The sequence below is a fragment of the Nothobranchius furzeri genome, chromosome 13 (assembly GCF_043380555.1).
Source record: "Nothobranchius furzeri strain GRZ-AD chromosome 13, NfurGRZ-RIMD1, whole genome shotgun sequence".
Lineage (NCBI taxonomy): Eukaryota > Metazoa > Chordata > Actinopteri > Cyprinodontiformes > Nothobranchiidae > Nothobranchius > Nothobranchius furzeri.
Window position 1 is genome coordinate 41,752,912 of NC_091753.1, and position 24,897 is coordinate 41,777,808.

At 38.3% G+C, this 24,897-nt stretch overlaps 2 protein-coding genes across 2 annotated transcripts; both read right to left on the reverse strand.

The window, feature by feature from the left end:
* Window positions 1–1,102: 1,102 nt before the first annotated feature.
* Window positions 1,103–14,544, reverse strand: clptm1 (CLPTM1 regulator of GABA type A receptor forward trafficking). Its single transcript, XM_015951446.3, has 14 exons — window positions 14,408–14,544; window positions 9,684–9,814; window positions 8,587–8,710; window positions 8,088–8,246; window positions 7,780–7,897; window positions 7,594–7,679; window positions 6,640–6,760; window positions 6,305–6,549; window positions 5,942–6,035; window positions 5,666–5,856; window positions 4,377–4,472; window positions 3,932–4,067; window positions 2,073–2,240; window positions 1,103–1,565 (listed from the first exon to the last, which is right to left on the reverse strand). The coding sequence occupies exons 1-14, from the start codon at window positions 14,480–14,482 to the stop codon at window positions 1,390–1,392; spliced, it is 1,920 nt and encodes a 639-aa protein (XP_015806932.1). The 5' UTR covers window positions 14,483–14,544; the 3' UTR covers window positions 1,103–1,389.
* A 1,540-nt stretch (window positions 14,545–16,084) lies between these two features.
* tbcb (tubulin folding cofactor B) lies at window positions 16,085–23,963 on the reverse strand. The gene is made up of 7 exons (XM_015951445.3): window positions 23,822–23,963; window positions 23,342–23,488; window positions 23,073–23,216; window positions 18,130–18,226; window positions 17,698–17,889; window positions 16,822–16,894; window positions 16,085–16,731 (listed from the first exon to the last, which is right to left on the reverse strand). The coding sequence occupies exons 2-7, from the start codon at window positions 23,459–23,461 to the stop codon at window positions 16,617–16,619; spliced, it is 741 nt and encodes a 246-aa protein (XP_015806931.1). The 5' UTR covers window positions 23,462–23,488; window positions 23,822–23,963; the 3' UTR covers window positions 16,085–16,616.
* Window positions 23,964–24,897: the final 934 nt, after the last annotated feature.

Below are 24,897 nucleotides of genomic sequence, written 5' to 3' on the forward strand. Positions count from 1 at the left end.
ATTAAAAGAAATCACACATTCACTGTAACCAACTTTTTAGGACGATGCAAACAGATATATAAACCACTTTTTAGTGTTAAATTAAAAATCTTGTATTTTTTTATTCAAAAGTTGAAAACTGATCAACTGTTTTTTTAACTTTTGACTTTAGTTCACCCTTTTTTTGTAATCTCTTAAACTGTGAAGGCTGTTGACCTTGTTTTAAAAAGTACTCAAAGGAAAATAACCGGTCTCTCATTAAGCTGCTAATAAAGCACATCAATAAAAGGTCTGTTCCATGCAAGGAATGTTTTTACAAACATCAAAAATTAAGAGTAAAGTTTGAAAAACAAAATAGCGTAGACATTTTAAATCACACAGAATTTTTACTATAAACTTGAATTTTCAAAAAATTGTATACGCATCAACATGGAACCTTTTTTCTGTTGTGATTTGGAGCACTCAAAAAGTAAAAATAAAGAAATGACAACCAGAAACTGTTTTTTTCAGTACACATTTAACCGTCTTCTGTTCATCAAACTGATCAGAAATAGAACATGGATGTTGTTTAGAAATAAAGTTCGCAGCCAAGAGGGAAAGTAAATCAAGCTTACAAATGATCAGTTTCAAAACACATCTGACACGGGAATCATCAACAAGTCTGTACAGTTTTAGAACATACAAAAGAATGTTTTAGTGACTGAAAAACAAAATGAAATCATTGACAATATTAATATATTTATATTAATACCAACAAGGCTGTTATTTTGTTCCTGTTCAAGTCTAGAACAACTTATTAAAATAGAGTGTAGTAGTCATTGTTTTGCGGGTAGTGCCCCACAGGGTCATCCATCGGGTCTCCAGTCACCACGTCTCTTCCTCCAGTGTGGCTCAGGGTCTTTCCAGTTTCCTCCAGCACTACTCACACCACTTTCGAAAAAAGGGTGCTCACATGGAATGAAAAGAAAATTTCACAAGGAATCGACACAAAGTACAAGAGTTGCACTTGGCCCGTTTCTCCCCTGTATTTATATATTTTTTTTAAAAAGTAGAATATCTGCAACCTGTTCCCCTCCCAACATCCACTCCAAGACACTGTTACCCTTTGAAAAGAAATCAAGAATACAGTACACCACATTTTATTTTACTTCACTGGAACTGCAGAACGAGAGGGCGGGGACAGGTGGGGAACAGAAATAAGAATTTACCAAGTCTACACTGAATATGATTCTCTGTGGGCCCACAAAGAAATCGGAGGGAACAGTTCAACTGCAATTTTTTTCTTTTCTTTTTTGTAGCGGAGTCCATTATAGCTAAATGACCAGTGCCCCCTCCTAATTTAATTTCAACAAGTCCACTTTGCCCCCACAGTCAGGGCCATAGGCAGAGGGGTTAAGAGCCAAGTCTTGCTTAATCATTCTTCTTCTCTCCTTCTGGTTTGTTTGTGATGGCGGCGGTGGTGGCAGCAGCTGTGTCTGCTGTGTTGTTCTGACTGTGGTCTACTCCACTGGTCCCGTATTCATTGACCCGGTTAGGATCCACCCGGTAGATCCAACGCTGGTAAAGGTAAATGAAGAACACCACATCTGCAGGACAGCAAACAGATTGATCCAGTAAGTACAGCTAAAATAACCTTGTGTTCGTGGTAACTTTTCTAACACATGTTGGCTGGACTTGAAATGTTCCTATATAAGATTATTACAATATCCAAATTTTTGACCATAACATTTCAGCAAGTTGTGCTTCCATTTCCAATGTGTCCATGTGTGCAATCTGGTCATCAGCCACTAGAGGGAGTTAGAGAACTAACTATAGCCTATAAAATAAATTCCCTTGCGCTTCCTTTTTGAGGAAATTTACATCAAAAGTGCATCTTCCTCCAAAAAAAAAAAAAAAAAAAAAAAAAAAACAAATCCATCTGGATTTACTCCCCACCCACTTCATTTCTCACAATGCTGAACAATGAGTCAAATCCTGAAACCCCTCCATGCAACAACACTGCACACATCCTCCAGGCACACACTGAACATGCTTCCACTTGAGGGTGATGATAGAACAGATGTAGTTATACTCGTTTTTCAGAAAGGACTCACCATCTCTGAGGCATCCTATCCTGTACATCATGGGCATCTTGATCACAAAGGCAAACAGGTCATCAATAAAAGTATTGAGAGCCTTGTAGGTGAGCATCCTCCACGGGAGGTGAGCTACAGATTTCATTTTGTAGTTGATGAATAGTTGTGGCGTCATTGTAATGAAACCTGAAAATAAATACAGAAGATAAAAAAAGCAGCTGGTTATATAAACGACTTCTTAACCTGAGCAACTAAACTAACCAACATTATGGTGTTTTGAGTCTAAATATACACAGAATTGGCTCAGGCTAGTGAGAATGAGGTAACCATGATGCAAGTATAACAACATGAGATGTGTCAGTAGCTGCTCAGAGACACAAAAATAAAACAGCCAAATCACGGGTAATTAAAGCGGTATGTAACTAAAGAGGTAGAATCTAATGGGAACCATTTTTCTGCATTAGGTTAAAGTTGTACACTTGTTTATTTAATACATCTGCAGTGGTCTCGAGTAGGAGTGAATGCCTAAGTTGTACTCTGGGTAGAAAAAGCACTGGTGCACCTGTTTCAGGATCTAGAAGATTGCCAGATCAGAGGAGAGCATCAGACAGCAGGATATGGAATCATACTTCCTGATATTTGGACATCTCACCTCTGATTGGCTAACAGCAATGCAGCTCTACCACTGACTCCATTTATTTTGCAATACTGATGTTTTATCTCCACAAATAACACCAGCCTGGAAGAGTGTTGCCATGTGGTGAAGTTGCTAATGCTAACAGTTATCTTCTACTAACCGAGAAGTTCTCTGCAGTTTTATGGACGCTAAACCAACAACAGCCTACCCCGTCATGAGTCGAGATGGGTGAGTCCATGAATGTTAAGTGACAGTGTGAGGTCACACTGTTAGGATTTTCAAATCCTAGAGTTTCACCATCTATTTTCTAGCAAAACTAATGCAGGAGATGGGTGTATGAGGTTATTTTTATGTTCAGCCTGCACGACAAACTCAGAGTGACGGATTATAATCAGAAATAATCGTTTAAAAAGTTTTTTTCAGTGAACCACACCTTTAGAACTAAAGCAGCCAGAATCAAATAGATATTTCGGTTAATATCAAGTTCATTTCTATGTAAAAGTTATAATCACTTTTTTCCATTGATCATAACTTTCTAAATAACCCCTGTTCATAGAAATAAAACTGGCCTTTAATGGGACAGATAAGTTCATTCTTAAACAGCTTACACAGAATTTCCCAGAGGTTTGTGCAATGTTTCGGTCAATTTTGCATTATGTGGTGATTTGCTGCTGCTGATTATTTTTACACTTGTAAATAACCTCAGATTAATAACCTAGAATAAAGACTAGGGATGCTTGACATAACGGCATCGACCAATGTTAATCATTTTTTTACATATTGATATGTTCTCACATTGCTTCTTATATTAATGTAGTATCAGTTATCGGGTATAGCGGTGATATTAATATCAGATATCGGCCCTGATTTCCATATAGGTGAACTCCTAATGAAAACTTGAGGGTGGTATATCATTTATGAAATAACTTGGCATAAACAGCCATGACATTTTGGAGGTTAAAGTCATTTTAAGATGAAAACCACGCACGTTTGTAATTTAGAAAATTAAAAACATTTGAAAATGAGCATTTTTATTTTCCTCCAAAGTTTGTTTGCTTTTTTCTTATTTTGCTGACAGCAGTGTGGATTCATCACCACTTTAGGGACTTTTGCAAACTCACCTCACACACATACTGCTGTTGAATTCTGTATATTTACAGTATATGAAGACTTGCATTCACATTAAAGGTTATATATACAAAAAAAAATAGGGGGGGGGGGGGGCATCAGACAAACTTACCAAAGGTTAACAAGAAGCCATAAAGCATGCTGAGTATCCACGAGTACCAGCCTTTATGCTCCACGTACAATAAACTGTAGATGGCATAGCACCCAAACAGAGGGTAGAGCAGCCACGACAGGTACCTGAAGGCCATCTGACAACAGAATATGAAAAGAAACTCATTTTAACAAAAAATGTGACTCTAGTGAAACTGAACAGTGTGTCCTCAACACGCTTCCTGAGTGACCACTTGTGATTTTATACAATCAGCAAGTTGAATAAAATATGCACCAACGTGATTTTTCACAAGATTGTGAATTTAGAAGGATTCATTCCATCAAGAAACAACAGCATTACCATTTAATTCAGTTTTAAATCTCTTATGAAAATCTAAATTATGATTAGAGGCTCATCTGATTGGACAGGTGTGTTGGGGCTGTGGTAGAACACTGACTGAACTTACATCATCATAGATTTTGGTTGAAGACTCCACATATGTTGACTTATCTGAGAATACCAGCCTTGGGATGATTCCTGCAATTTTGTTCTCTCGGTCAAACTGTAGGAAAAACAATAATCAGAATCAGAAAACTTTATTGGTCCCCATGGGGCAATTAATTTGTAGCTTACCACACAGAATAACTCGCTCATAAAAACAACCAAGCAAACAATCCATTTATACAATCACACAATGTGTGTCACTACCAACATGCCGAAAACATCCTAAATGAAGGGTAGAGGATGAGCAGCAGCCCTCCAAAAATGGCACATGCTTAAAGCCGATGATACTTCGCTGTTATTTCGCCACCCCTCCCGGCTCAGAGTTAAGCAGCTCAATAGCTGATGGAACAAAGGAGTTGGCAAAGCGGTTTGTTTTTCGAGAAGGTACATAATAATGACGTCCTGAGGGCATAAGAGAGAACTCAGAGTGCAGAGCATGGAGGGGCTGACCAAGGATACATTTAGCCTTTTTTCGCGCCCTCTCCTCCCAAAGAGACTGTAAGTCTCTTTGTTTGGCGCCAATAATTTTGGAGCAGATTTTTACAATGCTCTGCAGCTTCTTTTTGTCCTTCATGGACAAGGCTTTGTACCAACAAACAAATGAAAATGTTAAAATGCTTTCTATAAAACAGCTATAAAAGTTGCAGAGAATCCTTTTATTTACGTTAAAATAGTTCAATTTCCTTAAAAGATAGATTCTCTGCTGAGCTCGTTTAAAAATGGAGTCCGTGTTTGTGACAAACCGCAGCTTGTTGTCAATCCAAGAACCAAGGTATCTGTACTCTTCAACCACCTCCACCGTGGATGATGCTACTACCAAGGTGGGGTGGTGCGGAGCGTCTAAAATCAATAATCATATCCTTGGTTTTTTTGACGTTCAGGTCCAGGTAGTTACTGTCACACCATTCTACAAAATCTGACAGCACGGGACCATGATTTATTTCAGATCCCGAAAGTAAGGACATCAAAACAGTGTCGTCCGAAAACTTAACCAAGAACCTGTTGTTCTGAGTGACCCTGCCAGTACCAAATAACGTTTTGGTACTGGAGTATAACTAACACACACACACACACGCGCACACGCACGCACACACGCACGCGCACACGCACACGCACACGCACACACACACACACACACACACACACACACACACACACACACCCTCTTTCAGCTACTGAATTATGTTTTACAAACATAATAAAACTATTTTTACCATTAAAGTTCTGCTAAAACAAGTTTTACCAACTCACCTTAACATCCATGACCTTGGTGATTTTCCACAGGTCAATGAGAAGGCCGATGAAAACGCTGACCTGCACCACGAAGTTGGTTTCATTGTCCAAAATGTACAGCAGCACAACTAGAGACTGAAACACTCCGAATATGATGGAGCGCACCGATAGCCCCTCAAGAGACTGTCTGCTGTTCCAAAACTGGATATCTGAAGGGAAAATGACGCTGAGGTGAAATAATTTGTTTTTAAATCAACATTTATTTTACAAAACGCCGGGCTGTTGGCTGCTTACCGTTCTTGAATGCAAGAAACTCAAAGATGCTGTGCACGATGGAGACTATGATGGTGAGTCCCAGCAGGTATGGGTTGGTTTCCAAGAGAGCAACCTATTAAAAATAAAATGATGTTTGACTTAACTTTACCTTGTGGAAGTAAAGAGAATAATTCTCAGTGTTTAAGTTCAAACATCAACAAACTCAGTATAGTTTAATTTAACTGTGTGTGTGTGTGTGTGTGTGTGTGTGTGTGTGTGTGTGTGTGTGTGTGTGTGTGTGTGTGTGTGTAACCATACCAGGCATTTCCCCACAGCAGTGAGCTGAATGTAAATATAGTTCAATATAAATCGGTACAAACTGCTTTAAACTGGAGTTTTCACCTTGACAGAGTCCTGGTCTTCATCAGATTGCTCGTAGGTGTCTTCAGGTAGAAAATTCCATGGCGAACGAGCGTTCTGGGCGGCGTACAGCTGCCAGCGCCACAAAGACAGTGGGCAGTAGGTGAGACGCAGCGGGAGTTTAGTCAGGGTGTCGTTGATGGGATAGTAATCCTTCTGAAGGTTCCAGTAGTCGTTGAAGTACACAATAGGGTAATAGTCGCCACTGACGGCATCAAACTTGACATCTAGAACCAGAAGGGAGAAAATAAAAGATGTGAGTCACGATTAAGAACAAAAATTAAATCTATGGTGAATTATTGGAAACAGGAACTTACACTGGTCCAGGGGAGGTGGGACAGAGCCTTTCACCCAGGCTGTGTGATCATCCACCATGTTGATGGTGAGGTTAGGGTGCCAGTGTGAGATGATCTCCACTGGGCCGTGGCTCTCTGCCCGCTGTGATCAAACAGTTAATAATTCAGTTCAGTTAACTTACAAAACACAGCCAGTTTAGCCATACTGGTTAATGTCCCCCCGTGCTTGTGAGCGTTTCCCAAACTATTGCCTCATTATTTCTGAAAAAAAAAAGGGGTGCGATTTCAAATACTTGTCTTGTTTTTATTTATTTTTATTGTCGGATATTTTCAGTTCACAAATGCACAACAAAAATGCAGTGATAATATTTCATAAGATTGCAAATAAAATGTTTATATTAGCAGCACAGGTGAAAAGGTAATTTAAATGTTGAAAATTTATTTTTTTTGTTCATTATGAAAATTAAGTTCGTCAGGGTCATTTTAAGAATGATTTCTGAGCAGAACTTCTCAAATCTGGCTTTTTGTAATAATTATTTATTTAAAGCCTTTGCTCTTTAAAGACATTCACCACTGGAACGATTTTCAAAAGTACAGTCTCACCTCACGAGACCCAAATGCTTAATTGGCAATAACTGATAATATGACTAATTTGTCTGAGAACAATTTGATAAATGTGTCATTAGGTGAGTTGTTTATAGTTTGTTGATTTTGGGGTGACTGGATGAAATGTGGGTGTAATATCTCTCAAAGCATCTCACAGATAAAAAACACAACTAAGATAGAAGAGGGCGGGGTTAATGCTACTCTTTTGAACAAAGCACACATACGTGCTTTTTCCCCCCTCACAAAATAAACGTTGTATGTTAAATGACTTTAAGGTCAAATTACACCAAATTAAAAATAAAAATGACCCATAAAGTCTTAAGTATTTGACTCATTCAATAACATTTATAAGGAAAGGACAAAAACCACCTTAATCATCTCAGGATCAGCTTCTGTTTCTCCTGTGAGAAGATTCTTGGTTTTTAGAAACTTTCTCCTCTTGAACTTATTTAGCACTGATGAAGTAAATAAGAAAACAAAAACAGCATAAATATTAATAGTTTGACACATTCAGATATGATGTATTTATTTCTAACTTGTGTTTGAGGTTCTTACTTCTTGTTGAATGAACTGTTGACAGTCTGCGATACTGTCCTTTGCGTTTGGGGTCTGGGTGGAATCCACTTTTGGTGAAGTAGATGTGTATATACAGGGAGCCGTTATGTTGCACACTCTGCAAACACAACACAAGAGAATATATTTAAAAATATTACAAACTTTAAAATTTTCCAACTTCATTCATCACTTGTCTTTTCTGATCTTGTTATATTTACGTCTGTCTTCCTGATCTGATGCCAGTTCCTTCCTCCCTAGAAACATCTCTCTCTTTATCTTATTCTCCTTAATTCTCAGTCATGCCTCACCTCTGGGATGTCCAACTCTTTATCGTGCTGGTAGCAGCCATCTTCACCCTCCCCTGTGTTCCAGTCTCCATAGACTAGGTCTCTGTGGAACCAGAACAAGGTTTCTGTGTTGTTGAAGTCAGAGAACACCTCCTCCTGGGACACGTACACGTACAGGTCCTACATGGTGAGAACATCAAGGTGTTTATCAGATTACGGTGTCAGGAGAGACAGAGCAGGGCAACACAGGGGTACGGTCCTATTACTCCAGGGGATCAGAATATGAGAGATGTTCAGGAATGAGATTTCAGCGTCTGACGGGGAGCTTTTTATGTATAGACCGGCAATGAAAAAATACATCTGATAAATATGCAAAGATAATAAACCCAAACCTGTACAAAGTAAAAATAAATGTCAATTTAATCTTTGTTTTTTATTTATATATACAAACATCTTTATCTTTTCAAATTTACATTTTTTTTATTTATTTCCACATGCAAAGATCTGGAGGGTTCCATACCATGAGTGTGTTTTTGGGGAAGAGGTTCCTGCTGGGAACTCTGGGGGCCCCTGCTGGTGTGTTGGGGTCAGGAGTAGATGGACCTCTGCGGAACCAACTGCTGATCGCCCAAATTATGAAGATTCTGGAGAAAAGCAAAATAGAAAACAATAGAAGACACAAGATGAGTTAGGAAATACGAATGTGGAGATAACGAGTTGCTGATAATGGTGTGAGTGAGCTTAAAGCCATACTAAATTAAAGCAATACTATCCAAATCTTTGATATTTTTAAAGAGCAAGTCACCCCCTACCAGAGTCTTATTCCATTCCTACTTATGTTTGAAAAATGCAACAAATGCTGTTGCCTGGCAGACCGGGAGGGTAGAGCTGCTAACAAATACACACACAGCCTTACAACGGCATTGTGACATCATAATGTACCAGTTAACATCATAGCATACCTCTTAGCCAATAGCGGTGGCAGATTTAAATTCAAATACAGTGCAGAGTTTTTACCTGACGACGGCGCAACACTGACAGTTTTAGGCAGAATATTGAAATTTTAACTAAGATGCACTAAAGTGCCAAATTGTTGATTACACGTGTCTGCAGCACGATTACACACTCGTTTATTTAGTTTATCAGCAAAAAAATAGTTGATTTGGGGGTGGCTTGCTCTTTAAATCATTTTCTTGAGCCAGTATGTGCTAAAATGACCCTTTACAGGGTAATGAAATGTTCTTCACTTCAGAATGCTAGTCTGGTTCATGTTGCTTATCAGACCTTTGTCCACCCATCAAGTCTAAAAAGCTTAATTTCTGAGGCCTTTTTAGCTTGCCCATTTATTTTTCCGGCAATCTGTGCAAAAATATAAGGATGAGTCAGAAAACAAGCAGTGGTACAGAGTGAAATCTCTACAAAGAACGTAGAGCCAAGTCTACAGCAGGAGCTCAGCATACCATCATCCATACTTACCCATTACATTTGGGCTGCGACACCACCATAATATAAATTCAATCAATTACTACGCCAGTGGCATCAGAGCAGGCTTTTATCCATCCATGAGCTGGCTCTCTGCCTGAGACAGGAAAGAGTAGGCTGACGAGTGAAACTCACCTAAAGAGGACTCCTTTAATGACTTGCCATGCATTTGGTGCTTGTTGCTGCTGCTGTTGCTGAGGGTCCTGTGCATTTTCTGCTGTCTGCACAGTCTGCCCATCTGTTGCAGCAGTCCCATTGCTGCTCACCTGCAACCAGAAATAAACAAAACACATGCTCACTGTCAGAGAAAAACATTTTCAGAAATCATCAGCACCACTGGCATTAAATTAAGTCACTTGTTGATTCATATGCTGTAAATTTACACTATATTTTGCTGAAAGCTTAAAATTACAACTGAATTACATTAATAGGATAGAATTTTAAGTATCAAGTTTGCTCTTTTTTTTATTTTTATACCATGTCCTGTCTGGCTGTGAAGCAAACAGAATTGATGTCTGAATGCTGGTGACAAGCCTTACAGATTTACTCTCAGGTGGAGCATCAAAGCTTCTGTTTTTATTGTCATGCCTGATACTTAAAACCTTATTGTTATTGTTTTTTTGAATGCTTGTAATTCCGACCAGACACGGAGACAGAGGTGAAGTTTGCTCATATTTTAATACATATGCAGTCAGCTGTACGCAATGCTGATGCTAGTTTTATGACATAGGTTCTGGATCTGCTTGGGGTCCTGCGCCTGTCGATGATGCCGAACTACAGCAATACCATTCGGCCAAAATATATTGCATCTGTTTCAATTCAGTTTTTTTCACATAGGTTTTGGAAAGAGTTTAACAATTTTGTTATTAAATTCATGTTTCTTACCATCTAAATGTTTTCTTTAGAACTGCAATTTGTTAATAAAGCATCTTGTCTTTGTATTTACAGAATGTGAAACTAAAAACAAACAGACTGTACCAGAAAGCACAATATTTCTTGTTTTAAAATGCATTTACATAATTAGCTGTCCTGTTTGTATAAATGTGGATTTCTTCTGTATAATTAGTTAGTTCTTATGTAAATAAATCAGTTCATTCAAAATGTTGTGTACATGTTATTTGTTCAATAAAGTTCTTTTAAGCCAGTCCAGCCAATCATCTAGTGTGACGTCATCAGCAAGCGCAGGACCCTGAGCTGGCTCACGTAGAAGGAAACCCCAGAGCCTTAGACCTATATTATCGCATTTTTTTTTTGTTTTTCCAACAACATTTCTATTGATATTTCCATATATTAATGGTAAAGACTACACATTTCAGTTTAAGTGACAGTGTGGAAGATTTGTCAGGCTTTTCTGATCCAAGCCTTTTTCACGCCTATTTTCTGTCAGAAGTTAATGCAGGAAATAAGGGTAGAAAACTAGTTTCTCAATAAGCCTGCATGTTAAATTCAGAATGAAAGATCATTTTCAAAAATAAGTAAAAAAAAAAAAAAAAAGGTTTCTCAGTGAATCTGCACTTTAAATATTTTTTATATTTATTTACTGTACAACCTTTAATTCTTCTTATGAATCTGTGTTGCCATTAAGCCTAAACTTTCCACATTGGGGGAAAACAAATGTTTTTCTATTCTTTTCAATTCCATTCCATTCTATATTTTTAAGTGATCACAGAGCCTTGAGCACTTCCAAAAAAAAATGTAAGAATAGTCACCTCTTATTTTGTGTGTACGTTATTGCATTTCACAGCTGCAGCATTTACCCCCACCCCTCAGTGAAGGCCACATTCTATATAAGTGACACAATAGACAAGCACATGCCAAGTCATGAGGCTCATTCACTACCTAAACAGTAAACATCTAATCTCTTCTGTTGTTATAAACACAAGGGACACCAGAGGCTGGCCCCCTCAACACTAACAAAACATTACCGGTTCAAAATGTTTCTATTATTTAACAATTTTTTGTTTATAAAGGGGCCAAAAGAGTCGGGAAATAAGTGAAGACTTAAACAGAGACATGAGCTTTTGTCTCCTAAAGGAAATAAACTTTTAAATCACTAATATGCTCAGCAGCAGAAAACGGTTATGTCCCACCTTGACATAATAATTTACAAAGTGTGCATTATTAACACAGGTTGATAATTAACTTAGTATTCAAGGTGAATGTTCTACATCAAGTGTTCCCTCTGTCTGGCATGAAAAGAAAATGTTTCGATCTAACATTTGTTCAAATAAATCAATACTACCCTGGTATTGTTTACAACACTTATTAATAATGTAGAGAACAGCTAACCTCACCCTAACCCTGTGCTGAGCTTATGATTGTTACAGTAGAACAGATATATGTGATTACATCAGACTACTGACCAAGTCCCTTTGAGTTTATCGCAGAAATGTCAGGCTTGATTGCATAGAGAACTTCACAAGTGCATCTTCTAGAAATACCAACTTATTGATTTTAAAGACATAATGTAAAATTAGGGGAAAAAAAGTAAAACACACGAGACCATTTTCTTAAAATTGATTTTTAATCTAGATGGTTTAAGACATTTTCTAGGATCTGAAAAGCTCTTCAAAAAAAGAGTTATATGTTAATAGATAATCTGGCTACGGGGTAATGAAAATATTCCAGACATAAATTAGAGATGGGACAATCTTGGATTGAAAATTATTATCAAAAGGACTCTTTAAAGTACCAAACTAAGGTACTACTTTAACTCTAGGGATAGACCGATATATCGGGCTGCTATTTACCCTTTGTTATATATCGCATCAGCTGATATACCTCATTGTAGAGCCAATTTATAGTCAGGCGCATCCACGGGCAGCTTGGTGCTGCTGCCGTTGTCGGTACCAGATCTGCTCGGGCAAGCCAGATCGGCTCGGGGTCCTGTGACTGCAAATTACGTCACAGTAGATGATTGGCTGAACGTAAGACTTACGGAAGTTGCGATACCACGTTTGTAAAAGTTACATTAGAATGTCGACAATGATGATTTTGATTGGTCAGAACGAATTTACGTTTGTAGTCCTGTAGTCCAAAAATCAACACTTTTCAGAGAAGATATGCTATTTCCAAAGGAAATGTAAAATAAAAGCAAAGATATCAACTGATAAACGGTGAAACTCGAAAACTCTTGATTTTGATTAAATGGGGTAAAAGAAAATCTAAGAACTTTATTGAAATGACAGCAAGCAACATTTTGAATGAATGAATGTATTTACATAACGACTAAGGAAATATACAGACAAATTCCACATTATTACAAACAGATATGGCTTCACATGCAGTCTGATGTTGGTTTTATGTAGTTTCACATTCTTTACAAAACAATGATAATATGGTGTTTTATTAACAAATTACAATTATAAAGAAAACATTAAGGTGGTAACGAACAAGAATTTATCAACAAAACTGCTAATGTCTTTCCAAAACTTAAGTGTGAAAACCAGTGGATTTGCCGTAATGTGACGTCATCAGCAGGCGCAGGACCCCCGAGCCGATCTGGTACAGGCACCGTATTTTATTTAAACATATGTTTATGCTCCTGATAACACCTGCTTATTGAATGCTTTAAAACGTTATTTTTATTTGCCTGTTTATTAATTAATCCTTGGTCAGTTTAATGAGTTGTTTAATTAACTTTGGTTAAATGTTTGATATCAATTCCGAGCAGTGCACAAAATTAAAGTTCAAGAGTTGGTTAACTCCAGTGTTCAAAAATGGATTCCAGTTAAGATATGTTGCGCATCGACTACAATTACATTTTAGTAGGTAGATAAAGTGGAAAACGTCTAGAAATCGGCCATGAAAACCTGCCTGAAAAATCAACATCACATATCGTCCAACTAACCCTGACCTCGAATTACAGCCATCAGTATCGGCACTAGAAAAACCCACATCTGTTGATCTCTACCTAAACCTACTGATTTATTTTTCTGGTCTCCTTAATGAATTCTGATTTGCTATGGTTAACCGTATATGGCTATAAAATCAATTTGTGTGGCTATGATAAGATTTTAGAATTGAGAGACTACTGGTTTGGCTCAAAATAAATGAATCATGTGACCTTTAATAGCATGGAACCGGTGTAGCACATGCTCGTTGTTCAGCAATTCACAGAGATGAGAGCCTAAAGGATATCTTCTTGATGAACAGAGTAGGTCAGTTGACTGTATGGATATTTTGTCGTCAGTTGAATAAGTCGTGACTGGTTTATGTAAATCTCACTGGCTATTCTACACTTAGGTACATTTTAGTAATTGTCGTTGTTTGGTGTCAAAGTTCAGCGCTCAGTCACGTCATGTCCGTTCAGAAATGTCTACTTATAGGACAACTTATTTTTGAAGGTTAAGCAATCCTGGCGACAGCTTCACCTGCTTCGTCAGACACCGCTGCGGTCAGCAAAGCTTTCTCTGTGTGGGTTTGGTAAAAGTAAATGACCAGGGGTTGAAATATCAGACAAAAAATCAAACTGAGAGACTGAAATGAGAGGCAGCTGTTTAAGATTGGCTCACTTATTCAAGACATGCTGGGCCGTTCAGGCCTTCGGCTTACTGATTCACACTAATGCAGCCCGATATTTTGTCATTGTTTTCCTGACATCGGTCTTCAAGTAAAATTCACCGTCAACGCTACCCTAGGCCCGTTCCTCCACTCGTTAACGATTTCACAACTCATCGTAAATGCTGAAAGATGTCGTTTTAAAACCAACCGGCACTGACGTCACTGGAGCTCACGGAACGGTCGCTGAAACATTTAAAAACCTCCATTCCCGCACACGACGTTCCCACCACTCAGTTCGGCCCGCAGTCACACACTGTAACGAGCGATAACTGGTGAAAGAATGTCATTAATATTACCTCGCCGTTGCTCACGGTAGATTTAGTTGATTCGCTCTCCTGCGTCGCCATCTTTCTCCCGTCTCTATCGTGCATATGCACTGCTAAATGGGAAACTGCGCTAAGTCTCGCGAGAGGTCAGATGTACAGTCATCGCGTGACGTATGACCTCTCGGCGGAATGATGAAAAATGTGAGTAAAAAGTGTGAAAATACTTACAAGGAGCCGTCTTGTAAAAACTAGATGACGAAAGTAAGTGAAAAGCAGCTTAGTTGTCACCACTGCACTTTGGAGCAAAAGCGAAATTCCTAGACTTCTTCAGATGGAACTACTAAATTGTAAATGGAATCCTGGAAATGTATAAACTAGTAAACTGAGCACGGATTTACTTACTCTTATACAACACGAAAAAGATACATTTGTAAAATAACCCATTTGAAAGGCTTAATTTTGCACCTGACTGAACAATTTATTCAACAAAAACAATGACTCACTTTTAAAATAAGTTAAAACCATAGATAAGTCTATGGGTAGGTTAATCGGTTAAAAAATACAGCTACTTAACCCTCTCAGGCTCAAAATAAGTTTTGAGAAAAGGACGAACAACTAAAACATTAAGGGGTACTTCTGATGCTCATGAAATAGGCATGTGGAGTAACCAGGTAGGTAGGTTTTAACTGTTGCAAATCTGTAACGCCTGCCTTCAGAGGATTAAAAAAATACTGATTCAATTTGTACGGACAGTTGTTTATTTTTAAACTTTAATTACCCATCATTTGGTACACAAACACCAACACATTTCAAATCAATAACTGATTTTGTCTACTACTATCTGACAGATAATTTACTTTTCCCCTCAAAACTTCAGAAAACAAAGAAAGATGGGTTATTTCTGATTTGGAGCAAAACTATAAAAATACATTTAAGTGTACTTGAAAAAAATGCTGTAGTCTTAACAGTAAATAGGGAAGTAGACGTAACACAGATGTGAAATTACAGCCGTTTCTTTTGTTTGAAACCATTTCTTTGATGTACAACCTGTTTTGCTGCAACACTAATATTTTAGAATTGTTTTCTGTATGGGAAAAAAAACCAAATGTTTCAGGATTTAACATCTCTATTAAAAACTTGCTTCTAAGGATGAATGCATAAGTAACTGTAGCACAATCTGTACTTTATAAAGAACTACTTTCTTTGAGTCTTGACCATCCATTCAACTTTTATATTTAGCCGCAATGATTCAAACAGATCTGTCATACTATAAAGTATCTTTCAGGTTATTTTTTAAAAGGTATTGAAAGCTTTGTTTGAACATTAGTTGCTGCTCACGTTCTCGGAGTCATCATTTTACTTAGAAAGACCTAACACAGTGGTCTTACCAAAAATTAACCAATATATTTGCAAGAATTTAACAAACCCTCTAAATGTTTTTCCTTGTGTTAGTGTATATGTTATTGAATTATTTCTCCTATCTTCTGAGCAACATATAAAAATACAGAGAAGTGCCCCCAGACATTAGCATACCAAAACTGACAAATGAAACCCCAAATAAAAAAAATATAAATTAATAAAAAGAAAAGTAGCTGTCCTAAAAAATGGTCACCAGTATTGAGATCTGTTGACTTGGAGATCTTGGTAGAAACAAACTTTCCCATTGGGTGCAAATTTAGAGTTCAAATAAAAATAAAAAACTACAGGTAGTTATACAAGTACTGACATGTGTTTGATTTACTGTATGCCAGGGTAATTGTTTTCCCAACAGCTTTTCAAATCTTAGACAATGACAAAGCAACACAATCTTGACAATACCAGAACTAAATAATTATAAACATTTGTACATACAGTCATCTTTAAACAAAGCAACATTGTATGACTAATGAAAACATAAATTGTTAGGAAGCTAGAGAGAAAAAAAACTGAAAGTGTGAAAATATAAAATCAACCATCTGCAACAAAAACACAATCGTGTATAAAAGAGATTTAAATCCATGTTGGTGGTTTTCTTCTGTTTCGAAAACAACTTGGCAGTTGCATCCATCAAGTTACAGTAAAAAAAAGCTAAAGTGCTTTAGGATCATGCCTTCCAGAGAAGCACAAACAAAAACCTATGTTGCAAAGAAATGATTCTCCATCTCCTCTAATGAGCAGATAATGAACATTTGAGGACAATGTTTTAATTTTGGGTCAAAGAAATGACCAACATAAAGAAAACTAGTGATCAGAACCAGTCCTACATCTCATCTAAACCGTAATCCTCCTCGGGGAAGTCTCCCACAGTCACAGTCTTCGGCTTCACAAATGCTCCGTATTTATTCTCACATTCAAAGTATTGTTTCCCCTGAACGCTGTGGAGACACAACACAAATCAGGAAATTACATCCAATGCTGCTGACACTGCTCTAATACAAGACAAATATTTAAGATAATGTGCTTACGTTCCATTGTGTTTGCCCAGGGGTTCGTCATACTTCACACCCACCCAATAACCCGGCTTGAAATCTGTTGTACCTTCAAAATATATAAATTGTTGTTTTACAAACGTTGTTTCAGCCACCATACACCATTAAAATTCTTTTTAAACAAAAGCACATTTTCAAATGGTAAAATGCTCATTCATGCACAATAACCATCTTATGACACATCTCAATTAAAATTTCTGACCCAGATTTTATTAAGACCATTCTCCTGGTTCATGTTCTACAGGTTCATTACACACCGACTTCCAATTCTACTTCGGTTTTCGGAAGGAGCACAACATATTTTTTAAAACATCTCTTTCGAGAGTTATTTTATAATAAAAACTGATCTGTTGACAATCTGAAACCCGGCACAAACAGCCATGTTGTTTTAATGCAGTTGCAGATGCTGAAATTGTCATATAGGGCTAAAATGACCCATCGTATTATTTTAATGTTTCAATTTTTTAAAAAATCCTTGAAGCTATACTAATAGAATTGATGCTGTTTTAGACCACGTGACTGCATGTTTCTCTGTGATTAAGTGTTTCACAGGAAGTGTCATTATTACCTAATAGGTCAACAGCAAAGTCAACAACTTTGTATAAACAACGGATGTGTTGGATACAACTGTATTCCCTGCAGACACAATGTATTTGCACAATAAGACTGCAGGGAAACATGCACTCAGCTCTACACGTTTTGATTTATAGTGAAAACGAACTTATTTACGGATGGATTCTGCTTTTCAGGATATATTATTTAGAACATCTAAGCTGACGAGGAACTCGGCTGCCTTCAGACTCGGGCTGTATGCTCCAGAGACTAAACCAGGTGAACTGCATCCACACTTACCAACATACATGACTGTGCCAAGCTTTGTGGGTTGCCCAGGAACTTTCACTTGGCAGCGGCTGCCAACAGAAATGGCATCAGCAGCAGTCTTCTCTTCCTCATTCCGAGCAGCGAGCTCAGCTTTCTTTTTGGCAGTCTCTTCCTCGTTGTACGGACCAACATGGAGTTTCTTCATGAATGATCTTGCTGAATCTAAAAATGTATAACATCAGTGTTTTGTGTGTCTGGAGTACAGATTTCAACTAAATTAGTCTGTTTTTATGATTAGACTATAATCCAATAGGTAATTTTCTGGTTCTGGAAAAATATCAACAGCTAAAAATGCTAAATATGAACATGTGAGCAACAACAAAGATATAACATTTTTTTAAATTATAATAAGTTACAAAATCACTTTATCTTTAGAAGAAAAAAAACCCAGTAAATTTCTACCTGTTCTTTTATCATAGGCGTCATCTGGGAGCTCAAACTTTTCAACTTTGGAAACATCAAACAACTCTCCCACCTGACCTCCACTTTTATCAATAACCTGTGAAGGAAATAAAATGAAGAAAAGTCTAAACATCTGTTCTGCACTTTGATGCATTAAACTATACACATACCCAGGGGTCAGAAACTCGCATGCGGCTCTTCCATCCATCTGACGTGGCTCACTGTGCTTGTAAAATAATGACTGGATATTTAAATAAAATGCTTTATATTTTACTGCATTAATTTTATATCTGTATGCCAATTCTAAATGTAAAGATTGTCTGCGTAAACCTGAACAGTTCCAACCTGGTCTTACTGTGAGACCGGGTTGACGGGTCACGCTTGTGCGTAATCATAGGCGCTTTCTGAGCTGAAGACGATGTGAGATTCTGGGACTTTCCTCAGACAGGCTCATGGATACGACGCCACATCAGAGACAGGAACAAGCACTATTCAGCCAAAGTTTCATAATCAGGGAACATTTTCTAAGTGACAAGTCTCGCTTCAGTCGGAGGAATCTTTCCGCATGCGCTCTGGTTCTGCGACGGGCTCCAAGCCCCTCTTCACATCTTCAGCTCGCTGTGCACCGTACGTACACGCTGACAGTGAGCTGCGCTGAGCAGTGTCCAGCTCAGATGTTCAGAAGGAAATCTTTTCTTGAGTGATTTAGCTACATCTGCGATGTGCATAATGAATAAAATGTCAGTTCGTCTGCATGCGTCGGGGTAATTCTTTCTATTCGTTCTCCGTCAAAATAAACGGTCAAATACGGGAACTATCCGGTCAACACATGCCCTGCTTTTAACTGTTCTGTTTTCTTGTGAAAATTGTTGCAAAGAGATATAATTTAACTTGATTAACACCAGAGCCAGGCGCACTGCGCCGTTATCTCCGTCACTGTAAATGAGGGAAAAACAAATTGATCGGATCCTTTTCTGACCTTCCCCACCTACAAAGTTTAATTACAACAATCAAACGTGACAGAGCCTGGATTTGTATTCTGAACAGTCTAAACATGTTTTAAAAAGAAACGTATGACAAAAGTGGCACCTGCTCAGTAAAACCACCAACAGGGTGAAAAATATCAAAATATTGTAGGCAAGAGACGGGCTACAACTTCTGGATCCATTTTATATAAATCGTTTTATTGATTATCGTCTTATGAAAGATAACTTTGACGTACACGAGCGACCGGTACTGGCTGCTGTCACCTGTTGTGATTGGTTAAAGCAGCGCTCTGCTGTCTGAGGGTAGGCCCCGCCCACAACGCCGCGGCTGCTGTGGCTCCCAGTGTTTTCTTTACTGTGGGAAATGGGTAATAATGGCTCTTTGATGGGAACAGGTTGCCGACCCCTGCGCATACCTAAAGGATTATTAGGAACACCACACTAATTCAGTGTTTGACCCCCTTTCACCTTCAGAACTGCCTTAATTCTACGTAGCATTGATTCAACAAGGTGCTGAAAGCCTTCTGTAGAAATGCTGGCCCATACTGATAGGATAGCATCTTGAAGTTGATGGAGATAAGCGGGATGCACATCCAGGGCACGAAGTTCCCGTTCCCCCACATCCCAAAGATGCTCTATTGAGTTGAGATCTGGTGTGGGGCCATTGTAGTACAGTGACCTCATTGTCATGTTCAAGAAACCAATTTGAAATGAATCAAGCTTTATGACATGGTGCATTATCCTACTGGAAGTAGCCATCAGAGGATGGGTACATGGTGGTCATGAAGGGGTGGACATGGTCAGAAACAATGCTCAGGTAGCCCGGGGCATTTAAACAATGCCAAATTGGCACTAAGGGGCAAAAAGTGTGCCAAGAAAACATCCCCCACTACATTACACCACCACCACCACCAGCATGCACAGTGGTAACAAGGCCTGATGGATCCATGTTCTCATTCTGTTTACCATACCATTACCATACCATACCATTTTATTTATAAAGCGCATTCAACATGGCATTACAACCAGACAAGGCGCTGTACATTAAAAGATTACAGTTAAATTAACACGTTCAGAATGACATTTAAAGCATAGTTTATAAGAAAAAATGAAAACAAGAAAATACTCGAACTAACAGTCGTAAAACACTAAAAACGCAAAGGAATGTGAAACAACAGATAAAAACATATGAAAGAACCACAGTAATACAGATGTTAATTATTGTGCATTCTATTGTAGAAAGAATGCAGATGTCGAAAGTGGTCCATGATTATGTATTATATGCAAGGTTGAAGTAGTGAGTTTTCATGCGAGATTTAAAAATGCTAATTGTTGGTGCTTGCCTCACTAGTAGTGGTAATGCATTCCACAGCTTGGGAGCACAGACAGAGAAAGCCCTTTCTCCACGGCTTTTCAGACGTGCGTTTGGAAGAGCTAGGAGGAGCTTATCCTCAGACCTGAGAGCACGAGGCGGATTGTAGTAATGGACGAGTTGACACAGATATGGAGGAGCTTGACTGTTCAGGGATTTATAAGTGAGCAGCATGATTTTGAAATTGATCCTGAGATGAACGGGCAACCAGTGGAGAGATTTTAGAATTGGTGTAATGTGCTGTCTTCTGTCAACTCCAGTCAGGAACCTAGCTGCTGAATTCTGGACTAGCTGAAGTCTAGATTGAGCTGCTTTACTGATGCCGTATAAGCAGGAGTTGGAGTAATCCAGCCGTGAAGTGATGAAAGTGTGGACTACTGATTTGAGAAGACGGACACTCAGGATGTGCTTAAGTTTAGAGATACGCCTGAGGTGGTAAAAACATGATTTAACTGTGTTATTGACCTGAGCATCCATCTTCAGAGCCTGGTCTATTTTAACTCCAAGGTTGGAAATTACAGTGGAGACATTAGGTGAGAGATAGTTGAGGTCAGGTTGAAGAGTAGCCGGGATGCTGTGAGGATTAAAAACGATTACTTCTGTTTTGGAGTCATTCAGATGGAGGAAGTTATCAGCAAGCCAAAGCTTAACATTATCGATACAATCAGACAGAACTTGCATTGATTGAGTTGGCTTGAATGAAAAGTAGATCTGACAGTCATCAGCGTAAAGATGGTATGAGACAGCGTGCCTTCTGAAAATGGCTCCTAAGGGCAGTATATAGAGGTTAAATAGTAACGGGCCGAGTATTGAACCTTGTGGGACACCCCAACGGAGTGGTTGTGACTCGGATGAACAGCCATCCAACATGACTCTAGCGGCCAAATTCTGACTCTACCACTTGAATGTCTCAGCAGAAATCGAGACTCATCAGACCAGGAAACATTTTTCCAGTCTTCAACTTCCCAATTATGGTGAGCTCGTAAAAACTGTAGCCTCTTTTTCCTATTTGTAAAGGAGATGAGTGGTACCCGGTGGGGTCTTCTGCTGTTGTAGCCCATCCGCCTCAAGGTTGTGCGTGTTGTGGCTTCATAAATGCTTTGCTGCATTCCTCGGTGGTTATTTCAGTCAAAGTTGCTCTTCTATCAGCTTGAATCAGTCGGCCCATTGTCCTCTGACCTCTAGCATCAACAAGGCATTTCCCTCCACAGGAATGCTGCATACTTAGGATTTCTCATTTCTTTCTTTATTGAACATGTAAATCAATAGACAAATTAAAGTATTCAAAAAGAAACCCATACATATGTATATGCATAAATGTAGAACATGATCAATAGGAAGGTAAAGAGGTGCTGGTAAGCCAGGTAACCTCCCAGGCCAAAAAGCAGGAAACCTGACAACAACACCATGAATATCCATACGTCTTCAGAATCCTCTACAGACAGTTGAGATAAGCAGATCAGTTCCACTGTTTCCAGGAGTCCATGATATGCCCAACTGGATCTGTCCCAGAGGGGCACCCGGGAGCCCCTTCTCCCGTTCTCATCGTTGAGAAAATTTTGTCAATTATGTTGAGAGACCAGCTGACCAGGTGCATTTTTAATAATTTCCAGTTTCCAAAAAAAATGTAGAAGCGACGTACACCCAGAAACAGACAAAGAGTCTTGGGGATAAGATAGGGAGGAGAGGAGGAAAAAAGTGTCTGCACTCTCCAAGAGCCAGAAGAGCAAGTCACACCAAATCAACATTTTTTTGTTGATGAACTATATAAATGAGTGTCTGATCGTGCTATAGACAAATGTAGTCAATATTTCGGCACTTTAGTGCATCTTAGTTAAAATTAAAATATTCTGCCTAAAACTGTCAGCGATGCACCGTCGTCAGGCAAAAACTCAGCACTGCATTTGAATTTAAATCTGCCATCGCTATTGGCTAAGAGGTACACTATGATGTTAGATGGTACATTATGATGTCACAATGTTTTGAGTGTGTGTATTTGTTAGTGGCTCCGCCCTCTTGGTCTGCTAGGCAACAGCATTTGTTGCATTTTTCAAACAGGAAGTGGGAATTGATAAGAATCTGGTAAGGGATGACTTGCTCTTTAAAGTGCTTATGTATTATGTGTATTATTTAAATGTTTTATGTAAACAAATATAAATGATTATAAAATGCATCATATAAAAAGGCAGAAACGAACTCCTGTGCAGTGATGCTGAAGAAGCATCTGACTCTAGAATACAGCAGCATTAATTTAGTTTGGTAAATGACCTGTATTTGATTTAGCGCCTTCTAGGGTCATTCACCCAGGCACACACATATTCACAAACTGCTTTGAAGGACTATCATGAGCTCAAATAAAAATTGCAAACTAAATAAATGCCAATAGTCTCTCAAATATCTATTTCCACAACAGCTATGGCGGCACGGCTAATGGCATTTTGTTAATGGCATTTGTGTTCATTTTGTGTTTCTATAATCGCGAAGTAATTGTTTTCCATTACAAAATCAATGGGCCGGCTGATTTATCATAACAACTATAATGTTCAATATGCACTTACAAATTAATCTTATACATGCATACATACATTTATTCTGGAGTTGTCATCTATAGGATAGGAACCAAGTAAAGCTTCATCATCGTCCATTTTTTGTAGGAACGTATCCGCCACGCTAAAAATCTCCAAATCCATGGAGGAGGCAGAAACTCCCACAATCATCTCCAGTTTCCCCTAAATGAAACACAACAAATCAGACTGAAGAACCAGACCATTATCAATACAAAGTACTGGGTAAAACTCAAAGACCAAACACAGTGTCTCTGTGCAAGTATGTTGCATCCCACTGGCGTCTTTACCTTTAGTTCTGCTACAGTGATCCCTCTGTTGAACCTGCGCCTCACCTCGAAGGTGGAGAGGCTGCTGGTTAAACGAACATCCACACTGGGGTTGGTAACTATGGTAACTCCGCCGTCCATCCTCAACTATGTCTGGACTCCGATTGACTAGAATTACAAAAGTTGACATTGATTAAATAAATGTGCTTCCTCAAATTTCAAATGAAACTAACAGACGGACCAGCACTTACAAGACATTAGTACAGACCATAAACTACATTTGACTGGGGGTTTGTACAAGTTTTCATTTTAGTAATGCAAAGCTACCTTGTCTTCACATTTAATGTGGAAGAAAACAAAACAGTTTTCTAAACGGGCTCGAACAGTTTTAATACTCTGTCACATGCTGCTTTAGCTAGCTGCTCGTTTGGTGGTCAGTATCAGTCACGTTGGGTCCACGAAGACCTAAAAAAACGAGTTAATCTTGTCATAGTTACTTACGTGGATGTGTATTTTCCTCTGAAGTGCGAATAAACCGTACAGATGACTATCTGCGTTTCGAACCCTAAATAACGGATTGTAATTTACAGCAGACTGAGTTGCATATGCCTCGTTTAGTATTTACGCTCCAACTCAGTTCCTGTTACGCCCTGCTCTGGAAGGTTCTACCCGCCTCAGCTACAACCCACCAATCAACACTGAGATGGAAAGATTTCGACCAATGAAGAAGAAAGGCAATGTAACCGCCCACAAAACAGTTGATTGACAGTCATGATTACCAATCACCAGACATGAAAATTACAAAGAACGAACAAACCACTTGAGGGCGCTAAAGTCTAATCTAAACCACAATTAAAGTTTTTATTTCTAACCTCGAGATTTCATGAAAGTTCGGGTTTTGGTAACAAAATAAATAGGAAAATCATATGACTAATGTAAATAAAGTTGTTAGGACGACATTTGATCGGACTGACAATTTTGCTGAAAATATCTTCAGTTAGTTGCCTTTTTTATTTGAAAACAAAATAAGTCTCTTTACACTCATAATTATAATTTAAAAAAATATTAAAACACGAGAATGGTTATTGACTAGACAAGAGGAAAAAATAGGTAAATACTCAACTTAACCTGCAGCCTCACGGATAATATTTACATTCCTGCAGGTGTTAATGGAGATGCAGGTCTCCAAATCCCATTTTGAGGTTCATGTTTAGGCCTGCAGATAAAAGCTTTTCATTTTAAATCACTGAGATCAGGAGAAACTAAAGGAATGTCACGCAGAAAGTAAAAATACTCTTATGGGAACTGCAAAAATTCATAATGTGCTAATTAAATAAACCTGCTGTTGTTTACTCAAACAGCATTTACATTTAAACCACCAGACACAACAAAATATTGGATCTTTTATTAAAAACCAGACTTAAACACGTCTACCCGAACAAATGGGTAGGCACTTTATTATCATTACTTTATTATGGTGCCTGTCTTACATAGATATAATGGCTTAAAAGAAAATGAGAACCAAACTAGAAATGATCATTGTCTTTAATTAGTACACGTTTTCTTAATACTTTTTT